The following is a 22,613-nucleotide window of genomic DNA, read 5'->3' as shown; positions in this document are numbered from 1 at the left end:
GACCATGAGTCAAGTCGTTTCTCCAAGGCAGTTCCATCAGCTTCCGAAGCATTCCAGAGCCATATTCATCCTCTGGAATTAGGGCCTGGGGAGGGCAGATCCTGTATTGTATCAGAGGTCAGAGGTTATGGGACACAAACAAGACTGTATTTACTGTTTTGAGTTTCTAACACACAGAACCTGTTTTGAGTTGCTGACACACAGAACCTGTTTTGAGTTGCTGACACACAGAACCTGTTTTGAGTTGCTGACACACAGAACCTGTTTTGAGTTGCTGACACACAGAACCTGTTTTGAGTTGCTGACACACAGAACCTGTTTTGAGTTGCTGACACACAGAACCTGTTTTGAGTTGCTGACACACAGAACCTGTTTTGTTACATTGTGTTGTCTATATGCAAACAAAGCAACAGAGACAGATGGGATCACAACAGCCTATATATAGACATGATTTCTCTGTGCCACACATACAATTATCTGGAAGAGCCCTCAGTCGAGCAGTGAATTTCAAACACAGAGTGAAAAGGAGGAAGTCTGTACAGAATAAAAAATATCCTAAAACATGCATCCTGTTTGCAACAAGGCACTAAAGTAAAACTGCAAAAAATATGGCAAAGAAATTTACTTTATGTTCTGAATACAAATGCTATGTTTGGGTCAAATCCAACGCAACAGTTCACTGAGTACCTCTCTTCCTATTTTCAAGCATGGTGGTGGTTGCATCATGTTATGGGTATGCTTGTTGTCGGCAAAGACTAGAGAGGTTTTTAGGATTAAAGAAACTGAATAAAGCTAAGCACAGGCAAAATCCTAGAAAACTCCTTTTCAGTCTGCTTTCCAACAGACACTGGGAGACAAATTCACCTTTACAAGCAGGACAATAACCTAAAACGCAAAGCCAAATATACACTGGAGTTGCTTACAATGGCAGTAAGGTCATTGAATGTTCTGGAGTGGCCCAGTTATAGTTTTGACTTAAGTCCGCTTAAATCTATGGCTGGTCTAGCAATGATCAACAACCAACTTGACAGAAAATTATAATATGCAAATATTGTATTATCCAGGTGTGCAAAACTCTTAGCGATTTACCCAGAAAGACTGACAGCTGTAATCGCTTCCAAAAGAAATTCTAACATGTATTTATCAAAGGGTTTTCTTCTCTAAATCAAGTCAATTCACATTTTATTGGTCACATACACATGTTTAGCAGATGCTATTGCGGGTGTAAGCGAAATGCTTCTTAGAGTACCAGTCAAAAGTTTGGACACACCTACTCATTCCAGGGTTTTTCTTAATTGAAAAAAAAAAAAGTTCTACAGCATAGAATAATAGTGAAGACATCAAAACTATGAAATAGCAGATATGGAATCATGTAGTAACCAAAAAAAGTGTTAAACAAATCAGTGTATGTTTTAGATTTGAGATTCTTCAAAGTAGCCACCTTTTGCCTTGAGGACAGCTTTGCACACTCTTGACATTCCCTAGCAGAGCTGGTTAGGCTGTTTTCATGTAATCCAGAGCGTTGGCGACTGTAACTGTGCTGCTGGCAACAATTTCATGACCTTTTTTTTGGCCGACGTTTACTGACACAGGCCATATTCAACAGGGATGTTGAGCGTTCGTAAATTAATCAGTTATTATGCGCCTTGAGCGAATTTACAAATGCACCCTAATACATCGAACTTGCAAGTATATTAAATATATGCTATCTACAGTGCATTGCGAAAGTATTCGGCCCCCTTGAACTTTGCGACCTTTTGCCACATTTCAGGCTTCAAACATAAAGATATAAAACTGTATTTTTTTGTGAAGAATCAACAACAAGTGGGACACAATCATGAAGTGGAACGACAATTATTGGATATTTCAAACTTTTTTAACAAATCAAAAACTGAAAAATTGGGCGTGCAAAATTATTCAGCCCCCTTAAGTTAATACTTTGTAGCGCCACCTTTTGCTGCGATTACAGCTGTAAGTCGCTTGGGGTATGTCTCTATCAGTTTTGCACATCGAGAGACTGAAATGTTTTCCCATTCCTCCTTGCAAAACAGCTCGAGCTCAGTGAGGTTGGATGGAGAGCATTTGTGAACAGCAGTTTTCAGTTCTTTCCACAGATTCTCGATTGGATTCAGGTCTGGACTTTGACTTGGTCATTCTAACACCTGGATATGTTTATTTTTGAACCATTCCATTGTAGATTTTGCTTTATGTTTTGGATCATTGTCTTGTTGGAAGACAAATCTCCATCCCAGTCTCAGGTCTTTTGCAGACTCAATCAGGTTTTCTTCCAGAATGGTTCTGTATTTGGCTCCATCCATCTTCCCATCAATTGTAACCATCTTCCCTGTCCCTGCTGAAGAAAAGCAGGCCCAAACCATGATGCTGCCACCACCATGTTTGACAGTGGGGATGGTGTGTTCAGGGTGATGAGCTGTGTTGCTTTTACGCCAAACATAACGTTTTGCATTGTTGCCAAAAAGTTCAATTTTGGTTTCATCTGACCAGAGCACCTTCTTCCACATGTTTGGTGTGTCTCCCAGGTGGCTTGTGGCAAACTTTAAACAACACTTTTTATGGATATCTTTAAGAAATGGCTTTCTTCTTGCCACTCTTCCATAAAGGCCAGATTTGTGCAATATACGACTTATTGTTGTCCTATGGACAGAGTCTCCCACCTCAGCTGTAGATCTCTGCAGTTCATCCAGAGTGATCATGGGCCTCTTGGCTGCATCTCTGATCAGTCTTCTCCTTGTATGAGCTGAAAGTTTAGAGGGACGGCCAGGTCTTGGTAGATTTGCAGTGGTCTGATACTCCTTCCATTTCAATATTATCGCTTGCACAGTGCTCCTTGGGATGTTTAAAGCTTGGGAAATCTTTTTGTATCCAAATCCGGCTTTAAACTTCTTCACAACAGTATCTCGGACCTGCCTGGTGTGTTCCTTGTTCTTCATGATGCTCTCTGCGCTTTTAACGGACCTCTGAGACTATCACAGTGCAGGTGCATTTATACGGAGACTTGATTACACACAGGTGGATTGTATTTATCATCATTAGTCATTTAGGTCAACATTGGATCATTCAGAGATCCTCACTGAACTTCTGGAGAGAGTTTGCTGCACTGAAAGTAAAGGGGCTGAATAATTTTGCACGCCCAATTTTTCAGTTTTTGATTTGTTCAAAAAGTTTGAAATATCCAATAAATTTCGTTCCACTTCATAATTGTGTCCCACTTGTTGTTGATTCTTCACAAAAAAATACAGTTTTATATCTTTATGTTTGAAGCCTGAAATGTGGCAAAAGGTCGCAAAGTTCAAGGGGGCCGAATACTTTCGCAAGGCTCTGTAATTGTCAATTTATCAAGCAACGCTTCCCTTGTATTGTTAGTTAAAGTGATAAGTATATTATTTGACTTGTTTTTATGCAGGGGGGGGACATTCAGCTTTTATTCCTCCATTTTCATTCTTTATCTTTCTTTCGCTCTTTCCCTTCCTTCTCTCTATCACTCTGCTACCGCAAACTCTTCCTATTCCTCTCTCGTTCTGAAGCAGATATCCTGAATCCATATTCCTCCTATTTTTCATATATATATATATATATATATATTTGTTGTATAGTTTTCTCTTTTCTCTGTGCAGTTGCAGAAGTTGTACATTTCACCACACAACTCAATGAAAGCTGGTGGCCTTGAATCCTACCTTAGCTAACATATTGATGAAACACTACATACAAGTTGCATGCACCTTCTCCCAAGAAAACAACATGTTTTCTGTGAAAAAAAACTGAGCTTTCACTTCTTTTTTTTTTCTTTCAATTTCAGGTAAGGTTGTCTATTCCTTTTATTGTAATGTAATTGGATCAAAACATTAGTCACTGGCACAATGTATTACTCACTGTCTGTGTAGAACATCTATAGAGTGTTGCTAGTGAGGGGCATCAACAAAGATGAACTCGAAGAAAATGGTATAAAAGCACAAGTAAGACAGGTGAATGGAATATAAAATATGATACACATTTTATAGTATATCTTGGCCTTGACTGATGTTTCTCAGAATTTGTTTCCTAAAGGTCTGACACTCATTCAGTCCAAAATAACACACAAAAAAAAATCTTATTTTCCTGGAAAAAACGAGGCCCTTGCTCAGAAGTGTTTGTGAGGTGTACATATTGAGTCCTTGACACGATCCGTCATATCTGCCTCTGATAAGTGGCTGAAGACTCCTGGAACTGACTGAAGAGTTCATTCCGTTTTCTCCTGTAGTGCCAGGGCACGAGAAAACATATAGGCATAGGTGGGCTCTACCCAAAATAATTTCAGGACCACGGACAGCTCTGTGAATACTGCCCCCATGAAGAGCCCTTATTTCAGAACCACGGACAGCTCTGTGAATACTGCCCCCATGAAGAGCCCTTATTTCAGAACCACGGACAGCTCTGTGAATACTGCCCCCACGAAGAGCCCTTATTTCAGAACCACGGACAGCTCTGTGAACACTGCCCCCCATAAAGAGCCCTTATTTCAGAACCACGGACAGCTCTGTGAATACTGCCCCCACGAAGAGCCCTTATTTCAGAACCACGGACAGCTCTGTGAATACTGCCCCATTTCAGAACCATAGACTCATTACTAAAGCATCATGTCAGCCAAGGACAGGGTCACAGCAGCACTGTTCATGCCACACAGCTCCACAGCTTAACTAATCAACACACCTGCAAGGCATTGTCACGTAGGTTTACTCACTCACACCTCCTGTGGAGTCGGTCTGAACACCCCCCCGCACCTCCCCTTTTGTAGTCTACGCTAATGACATTTTGTCTCTATGTCTGAGAAGAGGGGTTGATATGCTGGCATAAGGAAGCCTATTCTGTATCCTCTAGACCTCTCAGAAGACTGTACCTTCTGGGTTCTATTATTCCACTGTGGGAGGTCTGCTGCTGGGCTAATGTCTTTTCACATCTCCCTGTGATGATCGCCATTGTGTGTGTGTGTGTGTATGTGTGTATGTGTGTGTGTGTGTCTGTGTCTGTGTGTCTTTTTCTGTGTGTCTACGTCTGTGCGTGTGTTTGTGTTTGTGTTGCAATATGTGTGTGAGTCAGGTGTTTAAATGGTTTAGGCCAGTAGGGGCTCATATGGTCTGAAAGGGAGAGAGACACTCCACAGGCTTCACTCCAGAAGAGGAGGAGGTAGAGGAGGAGGTGGAGGTAGAGGAGATGGAGGAGGTAGTAGAGGAGGAGGTGGAGGAGATGGAGGTAGAGGAGGTGGTGGTAGAGGAGGAGGAGGTAGAGGAGGAGATGATGGTAGAGGAGGAGGTAGAGATTATGGTAGAGGAGGAGGTAGAGATTATGGTAGAGGAGGAGGAGGTAGAGGAGGAGGTGGAGGATGAGGTGGTAGAGGAGGAGGAGGAGGAGGTGGTAGAGGAGGAGGAAGAGGTGGTGGTAGAGGAGGAGATGGTGGTGGAGGTAGAGGAGGAGGAGGTGGTAGAAGGAGGGGGTGGTGGTGGTAGAGGAGGAGGGGGTGGTGGTAGAGGAGGGGGTGGTGGTGGTGGTAGTAGAGGAGGAGGGGGTGGTGGAGGAGGGGGTGGTGGTGGTAGAGGAGGATGATGAGGAGGAGGTGCCAGGTTCCCTGCCTCCCCAGTCTGCCTGCATCCTTGGCTCTTTCCCCCAACCTGCCAGCCTCCCTCATCCCTCCTCCCCCAGCCTTCCAACCTCCCTCCTCCCCCAGCCTGTCAGTCTCCCTCTGCTCCCTGCTCCAGGCTCCCTCCTCCCTCTTCCCCCAGCCTGTCAGTCTCCCTCTGCTCCAGCCTCCCTCCCTCCTCCTAATCCTGCCAGTCTGTCACAAAACAAAAGGCAACAACACAGCAAAGGAAGCAGAGAGAGTGAGAGAGAGAGAGAGAGTGAGAGAGAGAGTGAGAGAGAGAGCACTTGTCTTTTCTGTGACACTGATGACAGGCTATCTGAGGGAGGTGAATAACCATTGAGGTAAACAAACATGAATAATTGGTACATAGACAGATTTATAAATAAATGGATATACATTCAGTGATCAGTTTATTAGGGACACAACCCCGTTAACAATTTTTTAAAAATCTCTAATTAAGACAATGTAGCACATATCCGTGGTAAAGCAGGCACACAGGCATTCAGATGCTGTTTGATTGAACATTAGAATGGGCAAAACTAGTGACCTAAGTGACTTTGAGCGTGGTATGATGCGTGGTATGATGGTTGGTATGATGGTCGGTGTGATGGTCGGTATGATGGTTGGTATGATGGTTGGTATGATGCGTGGTATGATGCGTGGTATGATGGTTGGTATGATGCGTGGTATGATGTGTGGTATGATGGTTGGTATGATGCGTGGTATGATGTGTGGTATGATGGGTGGTATGATGGTTGGTATGATGGTTGGTATGATGGTTGGTATGATGGTTAGTATGATGTGTGGTATGATGCGTGGTATGATGCGTGGTATGATGGTTGGTATGATGGTTGGTATGATGCGTGATATGATGGTTGGTATGATGGTTGGTATGATGCGTGGTATGATGGTTAGTATGATGTGTGGTATGATGCGTGGTATGATGCGTGGTATGATGGTTGGAATGATGGTTGGTATGATGCGTGGTATGATGCGTGGTATGATGGGTGGTATGATGCGTGGTATGATGCGTGGTATGATGCGTGGTATGATGGTTGGTATGGTGGTTGGTATGGTGGTTGGTATGATGTGTGGTATGATGCGTGGTATGGTGGTTGGTATGGTGGTTGGTATGATGTGTGGTATGATGCGTGGTATGATGCGTGGTATGATGGTTGGTATGATGGTTGGTATGATGCGTGGTATGATGCGTGGTATGGTGGTTGGTATGGTGGTTGGTATGGTGGTTGGTATGATGCGTGGTATGATGCGTGGTATGATGCGTGGTATGATGCGTGGTATGATGGTTGGTATGGTGGTTGGTATGGTGGTTGGTATGATGTGTGGTATGATGGTTGGTATGATGCGTGGTATGATGCGTGGTATGATGCGTGGTATGATGGTTGGTATGATGCGTGGTATGATGCGTGGTATGATGGTTGGTATGATGGTTGGTATGATGCGTGGTATGATGCGTGGTATGATGCGTGGTATGATGGTTGATTTGCCGGTTACAGTACCTTAGAAATGGCGGCCCTCCTGGGCTTTTCACGCACAACAGTCTCTAGGGTTTCCAGAGAATGGTGGGACAAATGAAAAACCATCCAGTCAGTGGAAGACCTGTGGGAGAATACGACTCCTTGATGAGTGGAGGTCGAAGAAGAACAGAAAGAATGGTGCGAGATAACAGACTTGGGACACAAACAGGAAAGTAACGGTGCAGTACAACAGTGGTGTGCAGAACGGCATCTCGGGAACGCACACCTCGTCGGTCCTCGTCAGACGGGCTATTTGCAGCAGAAGACCACACCAGGTTCCTATCAGATAAAAACAAGAAGAAGCGCCATCAGCGGGCACGCGATCACCAGCGCTGGACAATTGTGGAGTGGAAAAACTTTGCCTGGTCCGACGAATCCTGTGTCCTGTTGCGTCACGTTGATGGTAGAGTTTTGGCTTAAGCAGCATGTGTTCATGGCTCTGCCTGGTGTCAACAGAACAAGCTGGTGACGACGGTTTACTGCCGTCCAATCTGCAGCAACGCCATCGCGTCACCATTCCTGTGGAACGGTTCCGACTTGTAGAATCCATGTTCCAAAGAATTCAGGCTGTTCTGGAGGGAAAGGGGGGAGTCAGGCCTGGTACTAGGTAGGTGTACCTAATAAACTGGCTGGTGAGTGAATATAAAGAACATAACATTCTGGTCTCACAGTAGGAGTGCTGCTCTTGGCCAATTACAGTTTTTGCTTTTGTGCTATTTTATCAAGTACTAAACTACAGTAGAAAACTCATAACAGATCATCAAAAACTATAGCACAAAACTCATGACAGATCAAAACTTTAAACGTCTTTTCAATTGACTAAGTAAAAACAGAAAATTATAGTCACTTTTTAATTTCAAAATACAAAATACAATGCACCTTCATATAAAGTAATTGTATTTCACAATGCATTGCGCACATTACTTTTTAGATATGATTAAACATCAGCTGATGTCTCCAAGTGCTGTACAGAAACCCAGCCTAAAACCCCAAACAGCAAACAATGCAGGTGTACAGAACATGGCCAAGATGTTCAAATGTTCATAGATGACCGGCTGGGTCAAATAATAATAATCACAGTGGTTGTAGAGGGTGCAACTGGTCAGCACCTCAGGAGTAAATGTCAGTTGGGTTTTCATAGCCGATCATTCAGAATATCCCTACCTCTTGCTGTTTCTAGAGAGTTGAAAACAGCAGGTCTGGGACAGGTAGCACGTCCGGTGAACAGGTCAGGGTTCCATAGCCGCAGGCAGAACATTTGAAACTGGAGCAGCAGCACGGCCAGGTGGACTGGGGACAGCAAGGAGTCATCATGCCAGGTAGTCCTGAGGCATGGTCCTAGGGCTCAGGTCCTCCGAGAGAAAGAAAGAAAGAAAGAAAGAAAGAAAGAATTAGAGAGAGCATACTTAAAATTCACAAAGGGCACAGGATAAGACAGGATAATTACTCCAGAATGACAAAGTCAATAATTTGTAGAGCCACCTTTTGCAGCAATTACAGCTGCAAGTCTCTTAGGGTAAGCTTAGCACATCTAGCCACTGAGATTTTTTGCCCATTTCTCAAGGCAAAACTGCTCTAGCTCCTTCAAGTTAGTTGTGTTCTGCTGGTGTACATCAATCTTTAGGTCATACCACAGATTCTCAATTGGAATGAGGTTTGGGATTTGACTAGGCTATTCCAAGACATTTAAATGTTTCCCATTAAACCACTCAAGTGTTGCTTTAGCAGTATGCCTAGGCTCTGATTAATGCTCTCCTTGCCTGGTCCGTGAGTTTTGGTGGGCGGCCCTATTGGCAGGTTTGTTGTGGTGCCATATTCTTTCCATTTTTTAATAATGGATTTCGTGGTGCTCCGTGGGATGTTCAATGTTTCAGATATTTTTTTATAACCCAACCCTAATCTGTACTTCACAACTTTGTCCCTGACCTGTTTGGAGAGCTCCTTGATCTTCATGGTGCCGCCTAGTTGGTGGTGCCCCTTGCTTAGTAGTGTTGCAGACTCTGGGGCCTTTCAGAACAGGTGTATATATACTGAGATCCCGTGACAGATCATGTGAGACTTAGATTGCACACAGATGGACTTTATTTAACTAACTATGTGACTCCTGAAGGTAATTGGTTGCACCATTTCTTATTTAGGGGCTTCATAGCAAAGAGGGTGAATACATATGCACACACCACTTTTATGTTTTCAACTTTGTTGTTATTTTTTCATTTCACTTCACCAATTTGGACTATTTTGTGTATGTCCATTACATGAAATCCAAATAAAAACTTTAAATTACATTTAAATTATTTAAATTACAGCTTGTAATGCAGCAGAATATGAACAATGGGGGATGAATACTTTTGCAAGACACTGTACCTTATGCAGGTGCTTAACAGGCTTTGCAGGCATGGTTCCCTTGCGCTCGCTGAATCTCTATGCTTAGGGTCGTTGTCCTGTTGGAAGGTGAACCTTCTACCCCAGTATGAGGTCCTGAGTGATCTGGAGCAGGTTTTCATCAAGGAGCTCTCTGTACTTTGCTCCCTTCAAGTTTCTCTCGGTCCTGACTAGTCTCCCAGTTCCTGCCGCTGAAAAACATCCCCACATTATGATGCTGCTGCCACCACCGTGCTTCACCGTTGGGAGGGTACCAGGTTTCCTCCACAAAGGAGGAGGAGATCATCACTACTGTCCAGCAACCGCAACACCATCACTGTCAGGTAGAGATAATCACTACTACAGATACCACCATACATTATACTATATAAACTAAACATCCTGGAAGAGATCATCACTACTGTCCAGCAACCGCAACACCATCACTGTCAGGTAGAGATAATCACTACTACAGATACCACCATACATTATACTATATAAACTAAACATCCTGGAAGAGATCATCACTACTGTCCAGCAACCGCAACACCATCACTGTCAGGTAGAGATAATCACTACTACAGATACCACCATACATTATACTATATAAACTAAACATCCTGGAAGAGATCATCACTACTGTCCAGCAACCGCAACACCATCACTGTCAGGTAGAGATAATCACTACTACAGATACCACCATACATTATACTATATAAACTAAACATCCTGGAAGAGATCATCACTACTGTCCAGCAACTGCAGCACCATCACTAGATGCAGTTGCACCCCTAAAAATGAAAAACCTTTCTCATAAGAAACTAGCTCCCTGGTACACAGAAAATACCCGAGCTCTGAAGCAAGCTTCCAGAAATTTGGAACGGAAATGGCGCCACACCAAACTGGAAGTCTTCCGACTAGCTTGGAAAGACAGTACCGTGCAGTACCGAAGAGCCCTTACTGCTGCTCCACCAATCAGGAAGTCTTCCGACTAGCTTGGAAAGACAGTACCGTGCAGTACCGAAGAGCAAAATAAGGAAAATAAGGAAAATAAGAACAATCCGAAATTCCTTTTTGAAACTGTCGCAAAGCTAACTAAAAAGCAGCATTCCCCAAGAGAGGATGACTTTCACTTTAGCAGTGATAAATTCATGAACTTCTTTGAGGAAAAGATCATGATTATTAGAAAGCAAATTACGGACTCCTCTTTAAATCTGCGTATTCCTTCAAAGCTCAGTTGTCCTGAGTCTGCACAACTCTGCCAGGACCTAGGATCAAGAGAGACGCTCAAGTGTTTTAGTACTATATCTCTTGACACAATGATGAAAATAATCATGGCCTCTAAACCTTCAAGCTGCATACTGGACCCTATTCCAACTAAACTACTGAAAGAGCTGCTTCCTGTGCTTGGCCCTCCTATGTTGAACATAATAAACGGCTCTCTATCCACCGGATGTGTAACAACTCACTAAAAGTGGCAGTAATAAAACCTCTCTTGAAAAAGCCAAATCTTGACCCAGAAAATATAAAAAACTATCGGCCTATATCGAATCTTCCATTCCTCTCAAAATTTTTAGAAAAGGCTGTTGGAAACCCAAATTGGTCTACACGGACAAGTTCTGGCCTGGTTTAGATCTTATCTGTCGGAAAGATATCAGTTGTCTCTGTGAATGGTTTGTCCTCTGACAAATCAACTGTAAATTTCGGTGTTCCTCAAGGTTCCGTTTTAGGACCACTATTGTTTTCACTATATATTTTACCTCTTGAGGATGTTATTCGAAAACATATTGTTAACTTTCACTGCTATGCGGATGACACACAGCTGTACATTTCAATGAAACATGGTAAAGCCCCAAAATTGCCCTTGCTAGAAGCATGTGTTTCAGACATAATGAAGTGGATGGCTGCAAACTTTCTACATTTAAACTCGGACAAAACAGAGATGCTTGTTCTAGGTCCCAAGAAACAAAGAGATCTTCTGTTGAATCTGACAATTAATCTTAATGGTTGTACAGTCGTCTCAAATAAAAATGTGAAGGACCTCGGCGTTACTCTGGACCCTGATCTCTCTTTTGAAGAACATATCAAGACCATTTCAAGGACAGCTTTTTTCCATCTACATAACATTGCAAAAATCAGAAACTTTCTGTCCAAAAATGATGCAGAAAAATTAATCCATGCTTTTGTCACTTCTAGGTTAGACTACTGCAATGCTCTACTTTCCGGCTACCCGGATAAAGCACTAAATAAACTTCAGTTAGTGCTAAATACGGCTGCTAGAATCCTGACTAGAACCAAGAAATTTGATCATATTACTCCAGTGCTAGCCTCTCTACACTGGCTTCCTGTCAAAGCAAGGGCTGATTTCAAGGTTTTACTGCTAACCTACAAAGCATTACATGGGCTTGCTCCTACCTATCTCTCTGATTTGGTCCTGCCGTACATACCTACACGTACGCTACGGTCACAAGACGCAGGCCTCCTAATTGTCCCTAGAATTTCTAAGCAAACAGCTGAAGGCAGGGCTTTCTCCTATAGAGCTCCATTTTTATGGAACGGTCTGCCTACCCATGTCAGAGACGCAAACTCGGTCTCAACCTTTAAGTCTTTACTGAAGACTCATCTCTTCAGTGGGTCATATGATTGAGTGTAGTCTGGCCCAGGAGTGGGAAGGTGAACGGAAAGGCTCTGGAGCAACGAACAGCCCTTGCTGTCTCTGCCTGGCCGGTTGCCCTCTTTCCGCTGGGATTCTCTGCCTCTAACCCTATTACAGGGGCTGAGTCACTGGCTTACTGGGGCTCTCTCATGCCGTCCCTGGAGGGGGTGCGTCACCTGAGTGGGTTGATTCACTGATGTGGTTATCCTGTCTGGGTTGGCGCCCCCCCCCCCCCCCCCCCCCCCTTGGGTTGTGCCGTGGCGGAGGTCTTTGTGGGCTATACTCAGCCTTGTCTCAGGATGGTAAGTTGGTGGTTGAAGATATCCCTCTAGAGTGTGGAGGCTGTGCTTTGGCAAAGTGGGTAGGGTTATATCCTTCCTGTTTGGCCCTGTCCGGGGGTGTCCTCGGATGGGGCCACAGTGTCTCCTGACCCCTCCTGTCTCAGCCTCCAGTATTTATGCTGCAGTAGTTTATGTGTCGGGGGGCTAGGGTCAGTTTGTTATATCTGGAGTACTTCTCCTGTCGTATTCGGTGTCCTGTGTAAATCTAAGTGTGCATTCTCTAATTCTCTCCTTCTCTCTTTCTTTCTCTCTCTCGGAGGACCATGCCCCAGGACTACCTGACATGATGACTCCTTGCTGTCCCCAGTCCACCTGGCCGTGCTGCTGCTCCAGTTTCAACTGACCTGAGCCCTAGGACCATGCCCCAGGACTAGCTGACATGGTGACTCCTTGCTGTCCCCAGTCCACCTGACCGTGCTGCTGCTCCAGTTTCAACTGTTCTGCCTTATTATTATTCGACCATGCTGGTCATTTATGAACATTTGAACATCTTGGCCATGTTCTGTTATAATCTCCACCCGGCAGAGCCAGAAGAGGACTGACCACCCCACATAGCCTGGTTCCTCTCTAGGTTTCTTCCTAGGTTTTGGCCTTTCTAGGGAGTTTTTCCTAGCCACCGTGCTTCTTCACCTGCATTGCTTGCTGTTTGGGGTTTTAGGCTGGGTTTCTGTACAGCACTTTGAGATATCAGCTGATGTACGAAGGGCTATATAAATACATTTGATTTGATTTGATCACTGTAAGGTAGAGATAATCACTGATCACGGAACTGTCCAGTCGTCGTGAACCAATGGGCCAGACTCCAGGTTTAACCTGCTACGAGTGGTCTGACTTCCATAATTATTCAAACAGGCCACATGTCCAAAATTATTGCACAACGTTAGTCTAATATGATCCACTAATGCCACCCTCAGGAACAACTATACTGACGTGACAAAGGAAAGAAAGGTACATGGAATGATGCATGATTGTAGACAGTTATTGTAGACGTGTATGTGGGTATTACTGACGGTGGCTCCCGATAGGCTAATATTTAACAAGCCCGGGCATATAATCAAACGATTCTAAAGCTCATACATCAATTTGACAGGTTCAGCCCAACAGAAGGCGTGGGTCTCCAAATTACATCCCACGCAAATTATGAAGGCTCACAAATTATTAATAACGACACAGCTATTTATAGCCTTCTTCAACGTGAAAAGGGGTTGAAATATATGTTATGTTGCTTTCCCGCTACACCTTAATTTAATTGATCTTCACCCCCCCCCCCCCCCCCAAAAAACGTATATTCTCATGCTTAATTTCAAAGTCTGACGTGGAGAAATGTGACGTTCCTTCCTTCATTTGGAATTCGCCCTCCGATACAACAGATAAACGATGCTCACCATTTAGTCATTTTAACTACCGTTTTATTCAACAAATTACAAGATAAAAATGTCCAAAACTTAATTTTGAAGTGTCGAATCGAAAGAAGAGTAGACGGAAATCGTATTTCATACTTTATTTGACTAGCACTTGACATGATTTAAAATAATAATAATAATAGTAATTTGTGTCCAATGGCAGGTCAATTTTACAGTTTCGTCATCCTTTATACAGTTTCGTTCTCCTTTATACAGTAGTAAACACGTTGAACAGATCATCAGAATCAAAGAGGTTGTTGAAGCTGTTCTGTTCCATTTGTGTCCCATGTAACATCGTAGAGGATTATATTTTCTACGTGACTCGTAGAGGATTATATTTTCTATGTGACTTGCCAAATGATACAGTATGGCCTGTCTCTCTGCCTGACACTCATCAACTCAGTATGTGGTGAAAGATGGCTTCAGACAAAATTAATAAACTATATAAAAAATATGTTAATTTTTTTTGCTCCATTGCAAGTGCTACCAGTTTGAAGTTTTTTACTAAAAAGAGTTTAGAAAATTCACTACATATTTAGGGACTGAAGTGAAAAAAAAATGAATATCTCTCTCTCTCTCTGGTCAAAAGTAGTGCACTATGTAGGGAATAGAGTTCCATAGGGCTCTGGTCAAAAGTAGTGCACTATATAGGGAATAGGGCTCCGGTCTAAAGTAGTGCACTATATATAGGGAATAGGGCTCCATGTAGGATGTACAGCCTCTTGTCTCTAGTTGAGGCCAGCATGGAAACTTCTGCCTTGTTAGCTGTCAGAAAATGGCTGAACTTGGAGAAGGTGTTTGTGTGTGTGTGTGTGTGTGTGTGTGTGTGTGTGTGTGTGTGTGTGTGTGTGTGTGTTGTAGAGCCCTAGGGATGAAGAGTATGGCTGAGGTCCTAGTCTATTATACAGCTGAGTGCTTCCATTCTGTTCCTCCATGTGTCACACACACACACACACACACACACAATACCATCTGAGGACGTAACACACACTCTGCCACTCTCTTTAACCACTAGGATTCCTTCTTTTGGGGAGGAACGTATCCTAGTGGTTGGAGCGGTGGGCCAGTAACCTAAAGGTTGCTGGATTGAATCCCCGAGCTGACAAGGTCAGCGACATCTGTCGTTCTACCCCCGGAACAAGGTAGTTAACCCACTGTTCCCCGGTTGGCCATCATTGAAAATAAGAATTTGTTCTTAACTGACTTGCCTAGTTAAATAAAACATTTAAAAAAATAAAATATATGTTGTGCTATTCTGCCTCTGTGACCAGCTGTGAGATTTTGATGTCAAACGTGTGTGTGTGTGCGTGTGTGCGCGTGTGTGCGTGTGTGCGCGTGTGTGTGTGTGTGTGTGTGTGTGTGTGTGTGTGTGTGCGTGCGTGCGTGCGTGCGTGCGTGTGTGTGTGCGTGCGTGCGTGCGTGCGTGCGTGCGTGCGTGCGTGCGTTTTTCAAGCAAAATTTGCTCTTATATGGCAACAGTAACTATGAAGATTATCATGACAAATGACAGGCTGTCTAAAGCAGTAGTTAATGGCGTTGCGTCGGAGGGACGCAAAACGAACTCGCCCTTTGTCTGGTTACCAGTCCAGATACACATGCTCAGACTGCCTAGAATGTCCGGCTGCCCAGAGGTGAAACGACTAGGTAGCCTACTGTCAGACTCTGGTTACCAGTCCAGATACACATGCTCAGACTGCCTAGAATGTCCGGCTACCCAGAGGTGAAACGACTAGGTAGCCTACTGTCAGACTCTGGTTACCAGTCCAGATACACATGCTCAGACTGCCTAGAATGTCCGGCTGCCAAGAGGTGAAACGGCTAGGTAGCCTACTGTCAGACTCTGGTTACCAGTCCAGATACACATGCTCAGACTGCCTAGAATGTCCGGCTGCCCAGAGGTGAAACGGCTAGGTAGCCTACTGTCAGACTCTGGTTACCAGTCCAGATACACATGCTCAGACTGCCTAGAATGTCCGGCTGCCCAGAGGTGAAACGGCTAGGTAGCCTACTGTCAGACTCTGGTTACCAGTCCAGATACACATGCTCAGACTGCCTAGAATGTCCGGCTGCCCAGAGGTGAAACGGCTAGGTAGCCTATTCGTGTGATACTTGATCTTTGAGTGGTTAAAACGCCCAGATTGGTTTTTGCCCCAATGCAAAACTCAAGTGGAGAGTTTACCTATTTTTTTTTCAGGAACTCTGGCTAGTGGTTACGATATGGCAGCAACTGTAATGAGTGGCCTAAATCATCACACACAACATCACACACAAGCATTGATTGCTCCAATGCAATGCGTAGTGACTGTCTCCTGCTTGTTTCTACTTCAATATCCATGGTTGGCTACTCCGGGTCACAGGTGATTGCCTCAGTCATTGTCTATTTAATCAAAACTTGAATGATTAACATTGACTAGAAGCACTGCTAACTGACAACTGACACTATTCACTCTCATCACAGTTCAACACCTGTCTCACATATCAGACTTTTTTGTTGGTTTCTTTCATTTTTTTCAGAACAATAAAGACATTTTCGAGGATGTTTTGGACAGGCAGCGCTGTGGGTCAAAATCAAGTTGTATTTGTCACACATGCCGAATACAACAGGTGTTGACCTTACAGTGAAACCTTAAACTAACAATGCAGTTTCAAGAAAATACCTAAAGTAAGAAATAAAAGTAACAAATAATTAAAGAGCAGCAGTAAAATACCAATAGCGAGGCTATACAGGGGGTACAGAGTCAATCTGTGGGGGCAACGATTAGTGCGGGGTCAATGTGCGGGGGCACCGGTGACAGAGTCAATGTGCGGGGGGCACCGGTGACAGAGTCAATGTGCGGGGGGCACCGGTGACAGAGTCAACACCGGTGACAGAGTCAATGTGTGGGGGCAACGATTAGTGCGGGGTCAATGTGCTGGGGCACCGGTGACAGAGTCAATGTGCGGGGGGCACCGGTGACAGAGTCAATGTGCGGGGGGCACCGGTGACAGAGTCAACACCGGTGACAGAGTCAATGTGTGGGGGCAACGATTAGTGCGGGGTCAATGTGCTGGGGCACCGGTGACAGAGTCAATGTGCGGGGGGCACCGGTGACAGAGTCAACACCGGTGACAGAGTCAATGTGTGGGGGCAACGATTAGTGCGGGGTCAATGTGCTGGGGCACCGGTGACAGAGCCAATGTGCGGGGGGCACCGGTGACAGAGTCAATGTGCGGGGGCACCGGTGACAGAGTCAATGTGCGGGGGGCACCGGTGACAGAGTCAATGTGCGGGGGGCACCGGTTAGTGCGGGATCAATGTGCTGGGGGCACCGGTTAGTCGAGGTAATAGGATCCCCTGAATAATTAAATTATCTTAGGACTCATTCATTTCAAACATTTGATATTCTGGATTCAGTTACAGTCAGAGCCGTCATGCATTTTCCTTCTTCTCTGCAAGACTACTATCCACCTAGTACTTTTATGAAGTTGACTTTAGCTAGCCCAGATAGGTTGCCAATCTCCCAACCTATCTGGGCTAGCTAACGACCAAGAAGCCCCGCACTAATCAGAATTCAGGACTCTATTCAATCTGCATTGAGGAAGTTCAGTTTTACAGCTTGATTGTAATTTAAAAGGCAATGTTCACGCTTTGTATTTTTAAAATGTTATTATGGATCCCCATAATTATGGATCTCCATTAGCCGAAGCAGCAGCTACTCTGCCTGGGGTCCAGCTAAATTAAGGCAGTTTATACCATTTTAAAACATTACAATACATTCACAGATTTCACAACACACTGTGTGACCTCAGGCACCTACTCCACCTACCACCACATATCTACAGTACTAAATCCATGTGTATGTATAGTGTGCATGTTATAGTATGTGTGACAGTGTGTGTGTGTGTATGTGTGTGTCTGTGCCAATCTTTGTGTTGCTTCACAGTCCCCGCTGTTCCATAAGGTGTATTTTTATCTGTTTTTTTTATATCTGATTCTACTGCTGCATCAGTTACCTGATGTGGAATAGAGTTCCATGTAGTCATGGCTCTATGTAGTACTGTGGAATAGAGTTCCATGTAGTCATGGCTCTATGTAGTACTGTGGAATAGAGTTCCATGTAGTCATGGCTCTATGTAGTACTGTGGAATAGAGTTCCATGTAGTCATGGCTCTATGTAGTACTGTGGAATAGAGTTCCATGTAGTCATGGCTCTATGTAGTACTGTGGAATAGAGTTCCATGTAGTCATGGCTCTATGTAGTACTGTGGGCCTCCCATAGTCTGTTCTGGACTTGGGGACTGTGAAGAGACCTCTTGTGGCATGTCTTGTGGGGTATGCATGGGTGTCCGAGCTGTGTGCCAGTAGTTTAGACAGACAGATCCGTGCATTCAACATGTCAACAGCTCTCATAAGACAGAGACAGTCACGGTAAGCGCTGCCTATGTCGGTTCAATCGAAAATGACCTTTACGTTTCTATTGTGGAATCTGTAACAGCTTCAGTTTTACAGATTGACTACAGCCCATAAACTGGCTAGCTTGTCTTACTAATGTTCTGAAATGTTTCCTCATAAATTATCTTAGCTAGCATGCCTGCTGGCAAGGTTGGTAGACTTTAGAAAAGCAAGCAATAACTAAAGGTACTGAATACACTTCATGTTCCTTTCAATCTTTCAACCACCTTTTAGCAGAGATACAGAAAAGCTTATGTAGTTTTTTTAAAGATGAGTGTGTGTGCCGGGGGGGGGGGGGGGGGGGGGGGGGGGGGTTACAGACAGCTCAGGAGGTCTGCTTAGAAATGCAGATAAATATATATATATATATATATATATATATATATATATATATATATATATATATATATATATATAAGCTGTTTCAGGTGTAAAAAAAAAAAAGAAGGAAAGAAATCTTCGATTTATGGTCAGGTTATGGTCAGGTTATGGTCAGGTTATGGTCAGGTTAGAGGATGTTATGGTCAGGTTATGGTCAGGTTATGGTCAAGTTATGGTCAGGTTAGAGGATGTTATGGTCAGGTTATGGTCAGGTTATGGTCAGGTTAGAGGATGTTATGGTCAGGTTATGGTCAGGTTATGGTCAGGTTATGGTCAGGTTATGGTCAAGTTATGGTCAGGTTAGAGGATGTTATGGTCAGGTTATGGTCAGGTTATGGTCAGGTTAGAGGATGTTATGGTCAGGTTATGGTCAGGTTATGGTCAGGTTATGGTAAAGTTATGGTCAAGTTATGGTCAGGTCTAGCCCCCCTCCGGACCAGCTATTCTCATGTACTTTATGTCTCCTGAAGGTATCAAGAAGGGTTGGTTGGTTGAATATGTACAGTAGGTATGAAGGTATCATGCAGGGTTGGTTGGTTGAATATGTACAGTAGGTGTGAAGGTATCAAGAAGGGTTGGTTGGTTGAATATGTACAGTAGGTATGAAGGTATCAAGCAGGGTTGGTTGGTTGGATATGTACAGTAGGTGTGAAGGTGTCAAGCAGGGTTGGTTGGTTGAATATGTACAGTAGGTGTGAAGGTATCATGCAGGGTTGGTTGGTTGGATATGTACAGTAGGTATGAAGGTATCATGCAGGGTTGGTTGGTTGAATATGTACAGTAGGTATGAAGGTATCATGCAGGGTTGGTTGGTTGAATATGTACAGTAGGTATGAAGGTATCATGCAGGGTTGGTTGGTTGAATATGTACAGTAGGTATGAAGGTATCATGCAGGGTTGGTTGAATATGTACAGTAGGTGTGAAGGTATCAAGAAGGGTTGGTTGGTTGAATATGTACAGTAGGTATGAAGGTATCATGCAGGGTTGGTTGGTTGAATATGTACAGTAGGTATGAAGGTATCATTCATGGTTGGTTGGTTGAATATGTACAGTAGGTATGAAGGTATCAAGAAGGGTTGGTTGGTTGAATATGTACAGTAGGTGTGAAGGTATCAAGAAGGGTTGGTTGGTTGAATATGTACAGTAGGTATGAAGGTATCATGCAGGGTTGGTTGGTTGAATATGTACAGTAGGTGTGAAGGTATCAAGAAGGGTTGGTTGGTTGAATATGTACAGTAGGTATGAAGGTATCATGCAGGGTTGGTTGGTTGAATATGTACAGTAGTTATGAAGGTGTCAAGCAGAGTTGGTTGGATATGTACAGTATGTGTGAAGCTTACATAAAAAAAAACTTACTTGGAAGCGTTCCAGTGTTGGATAGCCATAGCCCGCTAGCTAACATAGCATTCCTCTCTGTTGGATAGCCATAGCCCGCTAGCTAACATAGCATTCCTCTCTGTTGGATAGCCATAGCCCGCTAGCTAACATAGCATTCCTCTCTGTTGGATAGCCATAGCCCGCTAGCTAACATAGCATTCCTCTCTGTTGGATAGCCATAGCCCGCTAGCTAACATAGCATTCCTCTCTGTTGGATAGCCATAGCCCGCTAGCTAACATAGCATTCCTCTCTGTTGGACAGCCATAGCCCGCTAGCTAACATAGCATTCCTCTCTGTTGGATAGCCATAGCCCGCTAACTAACATAGCATTCCTCTCTGTTGGATAGCCATAGCCCGCTAACTAACATAGCATTCCTCTCTGTTGGATAGCCATAGCCCGCCAACTAACATAGCATCCCTCTCTGTTGGATAGCCATAGCCAGCTAGCTAACATAGCATCCCTCTCTGTTGGATAGCCATAGCCAGCTAGCTAACATAGCATCCCTCTCTGTTTGAGCCAGGTGGTTGAGGAGGCTATACTAGCTAGCTGCATTCACTAGGTAGTTGCAATATGTAACTGTTTTTAACCCTACCAAATTCACATAGAAAAGTGTGTTATAGATATGTCATTATCATTGAAAGCAAATCTAAGAAGTGGTCGATCTGTTCTACAGGCGCTATTTCTATGCTTCCAGTTCTTTTGTTTAGTTTTTGTGGGGTTTTTTAACTTTTGGTTTCGTACACCAGCTTAAAACAGCTAAAACCAGGAAATGGCTGAGTGATTTCTATCATCTTTAAGTAAGAGTGAAAAATGAATACAATTACATTTTACTAGCTCTCTCTCATTGGCTGTGTAAGGGAAAATGTTAATTAATGCATCTTGTCTTTGGAGTCATAAACAATCCTTGGTTCCTGTCTGTGCCTAGTAAAGATATGGGGGAGGGGGTGTCATGACGCTGGCCTGGGGATAGGTTTATGACAGTCATAAATACCTCTCCCCCCCTTTTTCCTCTCTCTACCCTACTGATGTGACTATTGGAAATCCCTTGGTTAACATAGAGATTCTGGGAACATCAGAAGGTGGGAGGGGAAATGAACCATATTCTGGTATTCCGACCAGTTGAACATATGTGTTGGTACTTAATGAATATGATGTCAGTTCGGTTGTCATCTGAGACATTCTCATCAATGATAGGATGACATAAACTCTACAGTGGAAAGTCTACACATTATAGTTATCAGATTCACATGGAATTGTTGTGCAATTTAAATGTTTGAATATAAAATTATTGGTGAAAAGATTCAATGTCATTTTAGCTTCCAAATAAGAGATTTGGGTTTTCATAAGGTTAGGGCTCTGCTCAATCAGTGGCCCGCCCCTGTGAAGGGACATGGGTTATAAAACTATGAAAACACACCCTTCTCCCTCCACTATATAAGCCCTTGACAAAAATGTTCACTCCGCTGTTCCGAGGACGTGAGGACGACGGACCATGCGTTAAAAAGGACTAACATGTCAACTACAGAACGAAGCCAACCTCAGCGTGAGCTTTGGTTATGAATGGTATGAACTTTGAACTCTTATTCACTAAAGAAGTGAGACATCCTAGCGGTTGAGTTAGCAACAGCAGCTGTACACGTGGGCTAGGAGAGGACAGGCAGAGTATCCCGTCTACCACCCAACGACGACAATACAACATATTATGTTCACCACCAGAGACATTCTTCAAAGGACTCTGTTGGGCAACACGGCCTTCCATCTACCACCAACCTATTGAAGCGCAGCTCAGAGTAAATATTTATTGCATTTTCCTTTTCCAAATGGGCGGTAATTTAGAATGCATAAGATTCTGTATTTACAATAGAGTAGCTGCCTACGGCCGGATAAAGACATCGCTTCTCCCTTTGTTCTTCAGTCTTCCCGCTCTTTCACTCAAACCCAGCCCCCTTTTCTTTGTGTAACCAGCTGTCATATCTGTTCCGTCCGCTAGCGACGTTTTCCTTTATGACAGAATTTGTCATCAAGGTATGATTCATTCTGTGTATATGTAATTCTGTGTGATTAGTTAGGTATTTAGTAAATAAATAATTAAACCCAATTTTGTATTGCTGATTCAACTTGTTAGCCAGGGTTTTCAGATGAGACTGAAATAAGGTGACGATTAATATTGACTGCTATTGATGTAAAATATTACTAGGTCTTTAAGAGTTTATTCGGAAGATAACAGCTCTATAAATATTATTTTGTGGTGCCCCGACTTTCTAGTTAATTACATTTACATGATCAGCTCAATATGGTAATATTACAGAGAAAGGATTTTATAGAATAGCATGTCATATCACTTAATCCGGCATAGCCAAAGACACGACAGGGGGGAGGAGGTGTCATGACCTCCGCTATTAGCCTCTCTGTCAGAATGGCCAGAATATGTTCTATACGTTAATATAGGAGACGATGCCAAACACATGCTGGAAGCAACCCTATGC

At 43.6% G+C, this 22,613-nt stretch overlaps 1 protein-coding gene across 1 annotated transcript; it reads right to left on the bottom strand.

Moving 5' to 3' along the window:
* Positions 1-4,185: 4,185 nt before the first annotated feature.
* Positions 4,186-7,679, bottom strand: LOC139372396 (saposin-like protein 11). Its single transcript, XM_071112104.1, has 4 exons — positions 7,654-7,679; positions 7,400-7,452; positions 6,192-7,155; positions 4,186-4,252 (listed from the first exon to the last, which is right to left on the bottom strand). The coding sequence occupies exons 1-4, from the start codon at positions 7,677-7,679 to the stop codon at positions 4,186-4,188; spliced, it is 1,110 nt and encodes a 369-aa protein (XP_070968205.1).
* Between the last annotated feature and the right edge of the window lie 14,934 nt (positions 7,680-22,613).

Source organism: Oncorhynchus clarkii, chromosome 18 (assembly GCF_045791955.1).
Source record: "Oncorhynchus clarkii lewisi isolate Uvic-CL-2024 chromosome 18, UVic_Ocla_1.0, whole genome shotgun sequence".
Taxonomy (NCBI): Eukaryota; Metazoa; Chordata; class Actinopteri; order Salmoniformes; family Salmonidae; genus Oncorhynchus; species Oncorhynchus clarkii.
Note: the sequence above shows the minus strand (reverse complement) of the source record. Positions and strands in the feature narration are given on the sequence as shown.

Excerpts from the sequence above, each read along its gene's own strand:
- LOC139372396 (XM_071112104.1), bottom strand. The coding sequence starts at position 7,679 with ATGGCGTTGCTGCAGATTGGACGGCA. Across the intron at positions 7,453-7,653 it reads TTGCTGCAGATTGGACGGCA|GAACCTGGTGTGGTCTTCTG; the intron begins GTAAACCGTCGT and ends TTTATCTGATAG. Across the intron at positions 4,253-6,191 it reads CGCATCATACCACGCTCAAA|GAGAAAACGGAATGAACTCT; the intron begins GTCACTTAGGTC and ends CTGGCACTACAG.